Source organism: Hypanus sabinus, chromosome 8 (genome assembly GCF_030144855.1).
Source record: "Hypanus sabinus isolate sHypSab1 chromosome 8, sHypSab1.hap1, whole genome shotgun sequence".
NCBI lineage: Eukaryota > Metazoa > Chordata > Chondrichthyes > Myliobatiformes > Dasyatidae > Hypanus > Hypanus sabinus.
In genome coordinates, this window is record NC_082713.1 from 112346729 (window position 1) to 112360696 (window position 13968).

The 13968-nt window shown below is 43.4% G+C and overlaps 1 protein-coding gene across 3 annotated transcripts in view; it reads right to left on the reverse strand.

The window, feature by feature from the left end:
- stab2 (stabilin 2) overlaps positions 1 to 13968 on the reverse strand; it is a 292259-nt gene that overhangs the window by 14370 nt on the left and 263921 nt on the right. For all 3 annotated transcript variants that reach the window (XM_059977629.1, XM_059977628.1, XM_059977630.1), the window contains exons 58-62: positions 12005 to 12112; positions 8866 to 9059; positions 5353 to 5494; positions 3546 to 3679; positions 918 to 1083 (exon numbers count right to left, since the gene is read on the reverse strand). In XM_059977629.1, the coding sequence (XP_059833612.1) occupies positions 918 to 1083; positions 3546 to 3679; positions 5353 to 5494; positions 8866 to 9059; positions 12005 to 12112 (744 nt within the window). The remainder of the gene's footprint in view (positions 1 to 917; positions 1084 to 3545; positions 3680 to 5352; positions 5495 to 8865; positions 9060 to 12004; positions 12113 to 13968) is intronic.

Here is a 13968-nt window from a genome sequence, read left to right on the forward strand (position 1 = left end):
TTTTTTACTATTGTTTAACTTTTTAAATATTTTTTAAAATGAGCTTGATTTGTCACATGTACATCATCACATTACAGTGAAATGTGTTGTTTGTGTCAACGACCAACACGGTCTGAGGATGTACTGGGGGCAGCCCACAAGTATTATTATACTTCCCTTGTGCCCGCAACTTACTAACCCTAATCTGTACATCTAAGGATGTAATGCTTTATAAAGCACTGGTGAGGCCTTACTTGGGGCCCAGAACTGTTTAAGATTTAAGAAAGGATGTGCTGACATTGGAGAGGAGGTTCACTCGAATGATTCTGGGAATAAAGGGGTTATCTTATGACAAACAATTAATAGCTCTGGGCTGGAATTTAGAATGGGTATCTCAATGAAACCTATCAAATGTTGAAAGGCCTACGTAGAGTGGATATAGAGAGGATATTCCTATAGTGTAGGAGTCCAGAATCAGAGGGCACAGCCTCAGAATAGAGAGATGTCCATTTAGAATGGAGATGAGGAAGAATTTCTTTAGCCAGTGAGTGGTGATTCTGCGGATTTTGTTGCCTCGGGGACTGTGGAGGCCAAGTTATTGAGTATAATTAAAGCCAAGGTTGATAGGTTCTTGATTAGTCAGGGTGTGAAAGGTTACTGGGAGAAGGCAGGAGAATGGGGTTGAGAGGAAAATGGATCAGCCAGGATGAAATGGCGAAGTAGACTTGATGGGCCGAATGGCCTAATTCTGCTCCTGTGTGTTGTGGTCTTTGGAATGTGAAAGGAAACCAGAGCACCCTGAGAAAACTGACACATTCACAGGGAGAACATATAAACTCCTCACAGAGAGCAGCAGGAACTGGACTTTGATCACTGGTGCTCCTCACCTTTAAACTTCTCCCCCCAACAGAAAAGGTATGGAGTAAGATCATTCTTACCCTTCATTCTGTAGCAGTAGACATCCCATGTTTCACTGGTGTTAACCCGGGGGCCGTAGTCCACAATGCCGACGTGACCCTCACCACATTTCGGATTGGAGTAAGTGGTTGGATAAGATACCCTCTGTCCATTCAGCCAACCTGCTGCACACATGTGATATCCCGCCTGAAATCAGAACCAGGAGGTCTTTCAAAACAAGAGCCTGCAGATGCTGGAATCTGGAGAAACACAAAATGCTGGAGAAGCCCAGTCCAGATGATGGGTCTCGGCCTAAAACACTCACTGTCCAATTACCTCCACAGTGCTGCCTAACCCACTGAGTTCTCCAGTGCTTCGTCAAACGTTTTGAATGACCAACACACAAAACCGTGCAGGAGTGCTGTTCAAAGGAAGGGCCTCAACTCAAAACAGTGTCTGTCCATTTCCCTCCACGGATGCCGCCTGACTCACAGGGTTCCTCCAGTGATTAGTGTGTAGATAATTCTACACGTTTGTTGAAATGGGTCTAGTTTGATACAAAACATGCTCAATGAAAAGTTATTGCATATTACAGCATGGATGAGGTAAATTACGCTGGCTTAGGGCACAGCTAGGTATGTACAGATGAAAGGAAAACATCTTGTAGGGAAGATGGAGAGGTTCTCGGACAGCACAAGCACTTTGGATGAAAATGCTGTAGAGCCAGACTGCCTGTCTGTGGTGCTGCGTTAGAGAGGCTGAGCTTAAACTAGAGAGATACAACTTCATTCTGTCTGGGCACTTGCAACACAGGAAAGGTCCTCCATTAACACAAGAAAGGTCCTAGATAACACAGGATAGGTCCTCCATTAACACAAGAAAGGTGGTAGGTAACACAGGAAAGATCCTAGGTAATACAAGAAAGGTCCTAGATAACACAGAAATGTCCTCCATTCAGCTCATCACCAGGCTCAAGGTCAGCTTCTATCCCACTATCTTAAGACTTCTCTCTTAGATGATAAGGAGAAATCTCAACCTCAAGTCTACCTCATCATGGCCTTGCACCTTATCTTCTACCTGCGCTGCACATTCTCTGGAACTGTAACATTCTGGTTTTTCTTGACCCCTGTACTACCGTGATGTACTGTTATTGTGAAATGATCTGTATAGATTACCTGTTAAAGTTTTTCACTATATCTCACAGACATTCCACCCCACAAAAACTCATTTCAGGGAGGTAGCACCACCACCCCCGTCCCCCGTAACCCCATATCCCGCCGACCCCCGTCGACCTCCAAGGGTGTATGTATACAGGACATTTGATTACGAAAGAACACAACAATTTATTTGATCACATATTGAAACTATTTACACAGATACATACATATATAATTTCCTTGTTGAGTACTTTGTTGGCAGTCTCAATGCTAACAGCTAAATGTTAATACAAAAAGCCTTTCTATTTCTTTTGCAAGCTTTCCTTGTACTGTGATGTGGCTTGCTTGGCAGATTTGAGCATTTTGCCGGAAGTCTCAACCACATAGCAGTCTGTGTTGAAGAATTTTAATAATTTTGCAAAACATCAGATTCACAAGTGTTTTGTGAGACAGCTGACTTCTGAATTCTGTCTTAATGCGATGCACCATGCTGAATGCCCTTTCTACATCACAGTTAGAATTTGGCAGTGCCAAAAGCACCTTCATCAACTGGCAGAGCTCTTTGAATCTCCACTGCCCTGTGCTCACAGACTTTACTTTGGACAGCTTCCCCCAGAGCTCATCAACTGGCAAACTTTCGTAGTTTGGCACCAGTCCTTCAAGGTTAGTTGAGACATAAGTCACTGTTGCAAACAGTGCAGTGAGCAACACTCATTATTTTTGACCCCTATTAGGCTGGAGTAGTCTGTGTAGTGTAGTCTGGGGTGAAGTTTTATATTTTCTTTTTTTGGAACACTCTGCCATGGCGCTGCAGGACACTAAACTGAACTGATGGACAATGAAAGAGAGTCAGAGGTCGATTGTAAAGCCCGCCCACAGAGAAAACTGATAGGTCTACTTAGCACAAAGAGAGACCAATCAGGATGCTCTCTCTGTCACTCTCTTGCTACGTCTGTCACTCGCTCTGTCTGTCTGTCTCTCCCTCTTGCTCACTCTCAAAAAAATCGATTTCCGGGACATTGTATATAATTTGCGGGCATCAGGGAGCCGCTATCATTATGCAGGAGACTCCCGGAACTTCTGGGAGAGGTGGGATGTCTGACCTCAGTACACAGGACAATAGCAAACCAATGACCAATTACCTGTCTCTAGCAGTGAATGTGTAATTCCTCCAACAAGACCTCCAAAACCTACAACGTCTACAGGCAAGAAGGATGTAGCGCAGGGAAACACCACGACCTGTGGGTTCCCATCCACATTGCACACCATCCTGATCTGGAAATACATCCCATTCCTTCATCACATTTTGGTCTAAATCCTGGATCTCTGTACCCAACAATACTCTGGAACCACTGTCACCAGAAAGACCACTGTAGTTCAAGAAGGTGGGTTACCATCACCTTCTTGGGGGCAGTTAGGGATGGGAAATAAATGCCTTGCCAATAATGCCTACTCCCCATGAAAGAACAGAAAACAATCAGCTTTGAGGATGCACGGAACGAGGGAACAGACCTGTTGAGCGTAGGAGAGCTGGTTGTATGTAGCCAAGACGGCTTCATGTCCACTGCATAGTTCACGAGCTTGAGTATAGTTAAGCTTGTATTGTCCCTTTGTGGACCGTAGATGGAAAACACCCACTTTTTTATCTAATGAAGAGAAAAAAACATACTGTTCAAACGGTATCTGGGACAAATTGAGCCTTTCAGTAACCTCAAAGTTTGCCATGGTAACACAAGATTGGCCAGCCTCAGACTAGAAGAATGTCCCCTGAGAACAGAGATGAGGAGGAATTTCCTTAGCCAGAGGATGGTGAATCTGTGGAATTTGTTGCCACAGATGACTGTGGAGATCAAGTCATTGGGTATATTTAATGCAGAGGTTGATAGGTTTTTGAGAAGTAATGGATTCAAAGGTTGTGAGAAGAAACAGGAGCACGAGGTTGAGAGCGATAATAAATTGAGAAGACTCAATGGGCAGAATGGCCTAATTCTGCTCCTACGTCTTATGGTTTAAGAAAAAAAATCTCAGTGTAGTATATGGTAACATACACTCAGTGGCCACTTTATTTTGCACCTTGTTTATCTAATAAAGTGGCCACTGAGTGTATGTTTGTGGTCTTCTGCCACTGTAGCCCATCGACCTCAAGATTCAGCCTGTTGCGCCTCCAGAGGTGGTCCTGTTGTAACATTAACGATGGGTCGAATAGCCTAATTCTGCTTCTACAACTAACAGGTTTTATAGTCTTATCTGGTATTTTATAACAACAGAATAACAATATGATTGTTACTTCTTAATTTACATTTTATTTATTTAGTTATTGAGATACACCGCCCAGCAACCCCCCTCCCCCCACCCTTGATATAACCTTAGCCTAATCACAGGACAGTTTACAATGACAAATTAACCTACTAATTGGTACACTTTTGGACCACGCGGTCACAGGGAGAACATACAAACTCCTTACAGACAGTGATGGGAATTTTCTGACACCACTCTTATCCTTTAACATGGACATGTTCACACATCACTGTTAAAGATTGAATCTACAGTCCTTTTGTTAATTCCTCAAAAAACTTCAATATAGTACATCTTTTATTCTCCTTAGAAAGTGGGGAACTTAGGATAAATATTTCACTTGAAAGGTGGCTTAACTAGCTTCCCAGCACTCTGTACTACACTGGGGTGTGAGACTAGATATTTAAGTTTCAGTCTCCAGTGTGGAATTCTAATGTTAATTCTTGTTGTAGGAAACTCTTTGGGCAGAGGGTAGTTTCCATCGTGGAGGGTTGTGGAGACTAAATCACTGGGGGCAGCACAATAACGTAGCGATTAGCACAATGCTTTACAGCACCAGTGGCTGGAAGATTGGGGTTCAATTCCCACCACTGACTGCTGTAAAGAGTTTGTACGTTCTCCCTATGACCACATGAGTTTCCTTCAGGTGCTCCAATTTCCTCACACATACCAAGAACATGTGGGTTAGGGTTAGTCAGCTGTGGGCAGGCTACATTTGCACCAGATACTTGCAGACTTCCCCAGCACAGTCCTCGCCTGTGTTAGTGTTTGACGTAAAATGATGCATTCACTGTAGGTTTTGATGTACATATGACAAATAAAACTAATCTTCTATGTTTTTAAGCTTTTTTCATGAGATTGAAGGGTTGGAAAGATTAAAGGGTTATGGAGAACTTTTACAAGAGATGAGCTGAGCATTAATTATATTGAATAGTGGGGCAGGCTTGAAAGTCCAAATAGCATATCTCTAATGCTTGTTTCTCCGATCTTTAAATACAAATATTAAAATGCAGATAACACTTACCCTCAAAGTGAAGGTCTGTACATTTGGCATTTGCATGACACTTTCCATTGTCTTGGAGACATCGATTAACGAGAACCTCTTTGACTGTGCAGTTGGTTCCATCCCCAATGTAGTTATCTTTGCACGTACACTTGCGTCTGTTCTGTTGTGAAAGGATATCAGGTTAACCAACAATTAATGATGGCGTGTGTAGAGTATTTTCTGGTGATTTTGATTAGAAACTCATGAGATTCTTAGATAGACACATGGATGAAAGCAAAATGGAGGACTCTGTGGGAGGAAGGGTAGACTGATCTTGGAGAAAGGTTAAAAGGCCAGCACCACACCATTGGCCCAAGAAATGTTCTATATTTCCTGTTCTATGCCTCAGTAAAGCAGCCAGCATTATCAAAGTCCTCACCCACTCTGGGCATTCTCGCTTCTCCCCCTTCCCATCCTGCAGACAATAAAAAAGCCCAAAAGCATGTACCACCAGGCTGAAGGATGGAGCTATCACACTGTTTTAGACTATTGAATGTTTCTATAATTCAATAAGATGGATTCTTGACCTCACATTCCACCTCCTTTTGGCCTTGCATCATACTGTCTGCTTGCGCTATGCTGTGTCTGTATTGTAATAGTTTATTCTGCATTCTTTTATTGTTTTACCTTGTTCTACCTCAATGCATCATTGTAACGAATTGATCTGATTGGACGGTATGCAAGACAAATTTTTCACTTGGTACATGTGACAATAATAAACCAAGTTACCAGTTTAAATGCTTACCCTGTGAAGCTTAACATGAGTTGCAATTAAAGGACTTGTAAGTTTGTGATTAGACTGAACAGTACAAGCTATTTTGTCAAGGAGTTCAAAAAAGAGGTCTTCAAATTTATAAGTGTTTGTAAAGGATGGATGTAGAAATGCTTCCGGTTATTGAGATCAGCATTAGTTTAACTATAGGGTAGTTTAAAATAAATAGAGTGCACAGGCTTAAGGTGCAAGGATTAAGAATTAACATAGTCATTGAGTAATGCAACATGGGAAAAGGCCCTTTGGCTCAACTTGCCCATCCTGACCATGGTGTCCACCAGTCCCCATTGCCAGTGTTTGGCCCATATCCTTCTAAACCCCTCTTATCCAATAGGATCCTGAGATGCAAACCTTTCCTACAAAGGGTGGTGTGTATATGGAAGGAGCTGCCAGAAGAAGTGGCCAATATGGGTACAATTGCAATGCTTAAGACATTTGGACAGGATAGGAAAGGTTTATATGTCAAATTCAGACAAATGGGACTAGCTGAGGTGGACCCCTTGGTCAACATGGATCAGCTGGGCCGTAGGGCTTGTTTCTGTGCTGTAGGATTCTATGACTCTAAATCCAATGGAGAATGTGAAAGGAAAGGATTGTCTCTTACTGATCGAGGAGAACAGGGAACGAGAAATGAAGCCTATACAGAGAGTGATATATGGCTGAAAATATCTTGAGTAGAACCTAATAGACACATTGACCAGTTGGGTTAAGAAGCAGCTTCAGGTTATCACAAAGCCCACTACAGCAAAAATTTACTTTTTGACATGAATTACAGTTGTGTTAAGCAGTCCTGGTCTCCAAGATGCAGAGAATTGTGAACGCAACCAGACCAGCGGGTAACACTGCTCCGCTCTACTGACTATGTCTAAATATCCTGCTGCCACGGGCAAGCAGCCAACATGATGAATGACTCCTCCCAGCCTGGTCATCCTCTCTTTTCTCCCTATCCACCGGGTGGGTAAAGGGTACAAAGCTTGGGAATATATATCACAAGGCTCAAGGGCAACAGGCTCTGGAATGGACCTCTCCTACACTAAAAGATGAACTCTTGATCCTCATGACTTTATTTATCTGCCTGTGTTGCACTTTCCCTGTAACTGCAACACTACCCCTCAGAGGCTACTTTACTAGTTACCTCTTGTACTAGTGGCCACTGTGTGACTGTTTATGGCCTTCCGCGGCTGTAGCCCACCTACTTCAAGGGTCGACATTCAGAGATGCTCCTCTGCACACCACTGTTGCAACATGTGGTTATTTGAGTTACTGTCATCTTCCTCGCAACATGAAACAGTCTGGCCATTCTCCTCTGACCTCTCTCATTAACAGGGTGTTTTCACTCACAGAACCACCACTCACTCGATGCTTTTCACACCATTCTCTGTAAACTCTAGAGACTTGTGAATGAAATTGCCAGAAGATCACCAGTTTCTAAGATACTCAAACCACCCCATCTGGCACCAACAATCATTCCACTGTCAAAGTCACTTAGATCTCATTTCTTCCCCATTTTAATGTTTGGTTTGAACAATAATTGAACCTCTTGACCATGTCCTCATGCTTTTATGCATTGAGTTGCTGCCACGTGATTGGCTGATTAGATATTTACATTAATGAGCAGGTGTACAAGTGTACCTAATAAAGTGGCAACTGGGTTTATGTTCTGCACTCTTTTTTTTCACTACCTTATAGAATCATAGAAACAGGACATTTGGCCCATCTAATCTATGCGAACCAGTTTTTCGTCTAGTTTCATCTATCTGCACCTGGAACATAGCCCTCCATACCCCCCCCCCCAACCCCGCCATCTAAGTACTTATCCGTTGAGAGTTGAGGCCTCCGTTGGTAAGGGTTGACCAAGGATATTGGGTCCTAGCTGTCTAGATATGCAAGCCTGAGCAGTACGATATGGACAGCAAGCTGTTGCCCATGTAGAAAACTCCTCCTCTCCACCCATCTGAGGAGACCAATACAGTTTGACACCAGAAGCACCGCAGGAGTTGCCAGTCAGTATTGAACTGCCTTACGGACTCCAGCTCCAGATATTTCCTTCGGGGTTCACTCTGGAAGCCTTCCCCATGAGTGGATATAGCCGCAAGGCAGTGGGGGTTTGAGACCAGAGCTTCCCTTCTCCTAGATGAGCTGACGATCACGGCTGATGAGCCCCATCTACTCAAAGCAACTGGTTTTAAAGCACAAGAAACTTGCCTCTGTCCCTTCTCCTGTCGGTAGAAATGGTTCTGCTGGGCTTAGTAGCTAAGCCACATGTGAAGGCCAGGAGCTGGTCTTGGTTTTCAGAGGCTGTTTGAGGTGCACGCCATTGACAGCATTTAATGGGTAGTGGGACTTGTCCCCATTACCAGCCCTGGCCGTAACAACCTTAAGGAACTTCCCTTAAACGCTGATAACAAATCTGCAACCACCCCGTTCATCAGCAGCTCCCTCCAGACTCAGGTTACCCTTAAATATTTCACCTTTCACCCTTAACCTAAGACCTCTAGTTCTATGTAATGATGTGTGGAATGATCTCTCTGGATGGCACCAACAAAATATCCTTTTCTCTTTATCTCGCTACCTGTGACCAATCCATGCCTGGGTCAAGGTTCACCAGAAGATTTATCTATTGACTTTTTGTTTGCTATGGGTGACTATTTAAACATTTATATTTATGCATATAGTAGTTAAACTTGTTACTAAGTTTCTCTGAGCCATTTTATGCTTACCGCGCCTGTCACTGTACAGATCGCATGTTCATGGCAGCCTCCATTGTACCCATCCGCACACAGATCTATTGGGTCGCACACATAGCCGTCACCAGAGTAGTCTCTTTGACAGTTGCAGGTGACATTCACGCCAGTTTGGGAGCATTTGGCAAATTCCGAACAGCCTCCGTTTTCCTGCGCACACTGATTAACGACTGGGTTGGGCGATAAGAAATAAAGTTAGTCAAAAGCGGTAGCAGAACTTTGCACACAGTGTGAACCCTAGACTCAGTAACAGTCAGACTAATCAACATATCCACCCATTAATCCACCTCACTACTAACCGCCATCACTACATCCACATCAGCCACTCTCCACAGCCCCTCAGCATCCTTCAACCTCCCCCATGCACTCACACTCCACACCTCTCACCTACACTGATACAGTCACTATTTTGTTCAGTTGTCATATATCCTGCTCCTACCTAGAAGAGTTCCTCTTGCCAAGAGCCCCTTTGTCACTTTATTGCCTTGTGTCTGAGACACCTTATGTACAGACACCCCTGCATCTAGCGTCACTTTATGTATATACAATCAATCTATGTATATAAGCCAATCCTTTGTGTGTACGGCCACAGTCAATAGTTACTCGTACATTGTGCTTTATAGAGTTGCTTTTATATTTGCATTTGTTGTGTTATTGTGTTTGTGTGCTGCATCAGATCCCGGGTAACAATCATTTTGTTCTCCTTTACACTTGTGCACTGAAGAATGACAACAAACAATCTTCGATCTTGAATTGAATGTTAGTTAGGGAAATGGGAGCATGGCGCTGATGAAAAAGTGAGCCATAGAATTATTGAATGGCTCAAGGGGTCCCTTCCTGACCCCAATTTCTACCCTTCTACAGCCTGACGATGTACTGCAGTGAAATATTTAGAAATACAGCACGGAACAGGCTCTCCCGGCCCAATGAGCCACACCGTCCACCAACTAACTCACTGATTTAGCATTAGCCTAATGACAGGACAATTTGCAATAACTAATTAACCTACTAACCAGTGTTAGGGCGACTTTTGGGTTTAGCATACCTTTATATTTAGCAAATGACTTCTCAGCCACCTGTCTTCAAATCTGAATGTAAATTGTAGATTTAATTTAAATGACCAATAGATTCCTAAAAGCCAGGAATCACAGAGCAGACAATGCTGATTAAAATTCATTTAGATGTCTGTGGTGTGGGTACATATCAGGAGGTGTGTAGTTTCAAAGAAAGCATTGTAAATATGGGATTGTCTTTTGATGTTTAGCAAATAAAAATATTGAGTCCCACTTTGGGCCAGCGAGATCTTCGACAGAAAGAGCCTCAATATTATGCCTGCTGTATCTTGTTTTGTTGAATAAAGAAGCTGCTTCATATCTACCAGTGATTTTCTCCAGTGACCGTTCACACAAAAACAACCAGAGAGCCTTTAGAATGAGGGAAGAAACCCACTCGGTCACGGGGAGAATGTGCAAGCTCCTTACAGACGGTGCTAGAATTGAGCTCTGAACTCGGACGCCCCAGCTGCAATAGTGCCGTGCTAACTGCTACACTACCGTAACACAGTGATAATGAACCATAGAAATTTCATGGCATGGCAAGGTCAAGTTTAATTGTTATTCAATCAGGCGCCGGAATGCAGCCAAATGAAACAGTGTTCCTGCTGGGCCAAGGTGGAATACACTGTACCAAGAGTCACACATAGCACACTGTGCATGTAACGATGATAGCAGATAACATATAGTTACAAGATATATTAACACATTAAAAAGATTGCCCTGGTCCCTGAGTGTCATGGCCTGTAGATTGATGGTGTCCTGATTTAGAATCATACAACTTTACAGCACAGGAGCAGAGGTTCTGCCCTGAATGGATGAACAAGCGTCAGAGAGTTCCTCCTAGTCTGTTAAAGAGTTGTTGGCCTTGGAGAGGGATTACTGGGAAAACAAATATATTGATATATTTTCCACCTGAGTTTGGAAAGGGATTAAAAAGAGATGGGCAAAGATCAACTTGCCCACTTGTGTGTCTTGTACCTGGGAGGGTTCTGAAAAAAAAAATCAGGCTTAATAGAATTCAACATTTATTCAGCTCAGTCATATCTTATCTGCCTTCTGTTTGCTCGTATACTTTAGCAAACGTAACACTGATAATTAATAATAGAAAATAATGTTTCTGAACTTGAACTTTTAAAATCTTTTCTCCTATAAATAAACCAAAGAGATCGCAGGTGCTGTAATAGTACTATACTAACTACTGAACCTCCATGCCACACTTAGCTTAGTAGTACATCAGGTCACTCATTGTTGGTAGCTGTGAGTTGGGAGGAGGGGAAATATTACACTGAGTGGCCACTTTATTAGGTACACCTGCTTGTTAATGCAAATATCTAATCAGCCAATCACACAGCAGCAGCTTAATGCATAAAAGCATGCAGACTTGGTCAAGAGATTCAGTTGTTGTTCGGATCAAACATCAGAATGGTGAAGGAATGTAAACTAAGTGACCTTGACCACGGAATAATTGTTGGTGCCATACGGGGTGGTTTGAGTATCCGAGAAACTGCTGATCTCTAGGGGTTTTCAGACACAACAGTCTCTAGAATTTACAAAGAATGGTGCAAAAAACACAAAAAAAATCATCCAGTGAACGGCAGTTCTGTGGGTGAATATGTCTTGTTAATGAGAGAGGTCAGAAGAGAATGGCCAAATTGGCTCAAGCTGACAGGAAGGCGACAGTAACTCAAATCACCACACATTACAACAATGGTGCGTAGAAGTGCATCTCTGAATGTACGGCACGTGGAACCTTGAAGTGGATGGGCTACATACAGTAGCAGAAGATGATGTGCGTGTGGACAGGAGGCACCCGAGTGTAGAGTTGAACGTTATGCATGAAGGTCTTCGGAGCAGGCATAAATGAGTTACACATCTGAAGGTTTTAAGGGGTGTGGGATGTTTGGAGTTAGGTCGCAGAGCAGCCATTGGACAGAAGATCAGGGTGAAGGGACTGATCTCTCACTCCGTCCCACATTAATTCTCATCAGGAAACATTTCTATCTTCCCATGTTACACAAGCCCATCGCCGCAGACGGCTCACTATGGAGAAGGTGACCTACCTGTGCAGGTATGTCCGTCGCCTTCATAGTAGAGTTTGCATTCGCAGGTATTGTTTTCCTTGCAGACCGCATCAGCAGAACAAGGAGGGGAACACTGTGGTTTCACATCTGTAGGTCAGAGGCGTGACCATTACCACAAAGTACATGCAGTGCATGTCACCATATACAACTCCGAGTTTCAGGCAATAAACCCATTATAGACTAATAACCACAACAGCATCAGTGAAAGATGGCACCAACTTGGGCCTTCACACCAGTGTGCAGAAAATAACAAACTATGCAAATACAATGAGAAACAAATACAGTAATAACAATAAATAAATATCAAGAATATAGAATGAAGAGAACATTGTGGGAACATTTCAATGATGGGGTAAGTGAAGTTATCTCCTTTGGTTCACGAGCCTGATGGTTGAGGGGTAATAACTGTTCCTGAACTGGTGGTGTGAGGCCTGAGGCTCCTGGACCTCATTACTGATAGCAGCAGTGAGAAGAGAGCATGTCCTGGCTGGTGGGGGAGTCCTGGTTGATGGATGCTGTATTCCTGCGACTGTGTTTCATGTAGATGTGCTCAGTGGAGGGGAGGGTTTTACCGGTGATAGACGGGGCCATATCCACTACTTTTTGTAGTGCCTTATGGTGCAACTATGCTGATAGACAATAGACAATAGTTGCAGAAGTAGACCATTCGGCCCCTTGAGCCTGCACCGCCATTTTGAGATCATGGCTGATCAACTACTATCAATACCCGGTTCCTGCCTTGTCCCCATATCCCTTGATTCCCCTATCCATAAGATACCTATCTAGCTCCTTCTTGAAAGCATCCAGAGAATTTGCCTCCACTACCTTCTGAGGCAGTGCATTCCAGACCTCCACAACTCTCTGGGAGAAGAAGTTCTTCCTTAACTCTGTCCTAAATGACCTACCCCTTATTCTCAAACCATGCCCTCTGGTACTGGACTCACCCAGCATCTGGAACATATTTCCTGCCTCTATCTTGTCCAATCCCCTAATAATCTTATATGTTTCAATCAGATCTCCTCTCAATCTCCTTAATTCCAGCGTGTACAAGCCCAGTCTCTCTAACCTCTCTGCGTAAGACAGTCCAGACATCCCAGGAATTAACCTTGTGAATCTATGCTGCACTTCCTCTACAGCCAGGATGTCCTTCCTTAACCCTGGAGACCAAAACTGTACACAATACTCCAGGTGTGGTCTCACCAGGGCTCTGTACAAATGCAAGAGGATTTCCTTGCTCTTGTACTTGATTTCCTTTGTAATAAAGGCCAACATTCCATTAGCCTTCTTCACTGCCTGCTGCACTTGCTCATTTACCTTCAGTGACTGATGAACAAGGACTCCTAGATCTCCTTGTATTTCTCCCTTACCTAACTCTACACCGTTCAGATAATAATCTGCCTTCCTGTTCTTACTCACAAAGTGGATAGCGTCACACTTATTCACATTAAACATCATCTGCCAAGTATCTGCCCACTCACCCAGCCTATCCAAGTCACCCTGAATTCTCCTAACATCCTTATGTTGTCGACAGGCCACCAAACAGTAGCATGGATATTGGGTGCAAGTTGAATAGGGAGTTAACATTGGCATGTGGCAAAGGTAATTTGGCAGTAGTTATGGGGGATTTCAACATGCAGGTGAACTGGGAGAATCAGGTTGGTGCTGGACCCCAGGATGGGGAGTTTGTAGAGTGCCTACGGGATGCATTCTTGGAACAGCTTGTACGAGAGCCGACCAGGGACAAGACTATTCTGGATTTAGTGTTATGTAATGAACAGGGTTTGATAAGCGATCTTGAAGTAAAGGAGCCATTAGGAGGTAGTGATCATAATATGATAAGTTTTTATCTGCAATTTGAGAAGGATAAGGGCAGATCGGAGGTGTCAGTGTTGCAGTTCAACAGGGGAAACTATGGAGCCATGAGGGAGGAGCTGGCCAAAGTT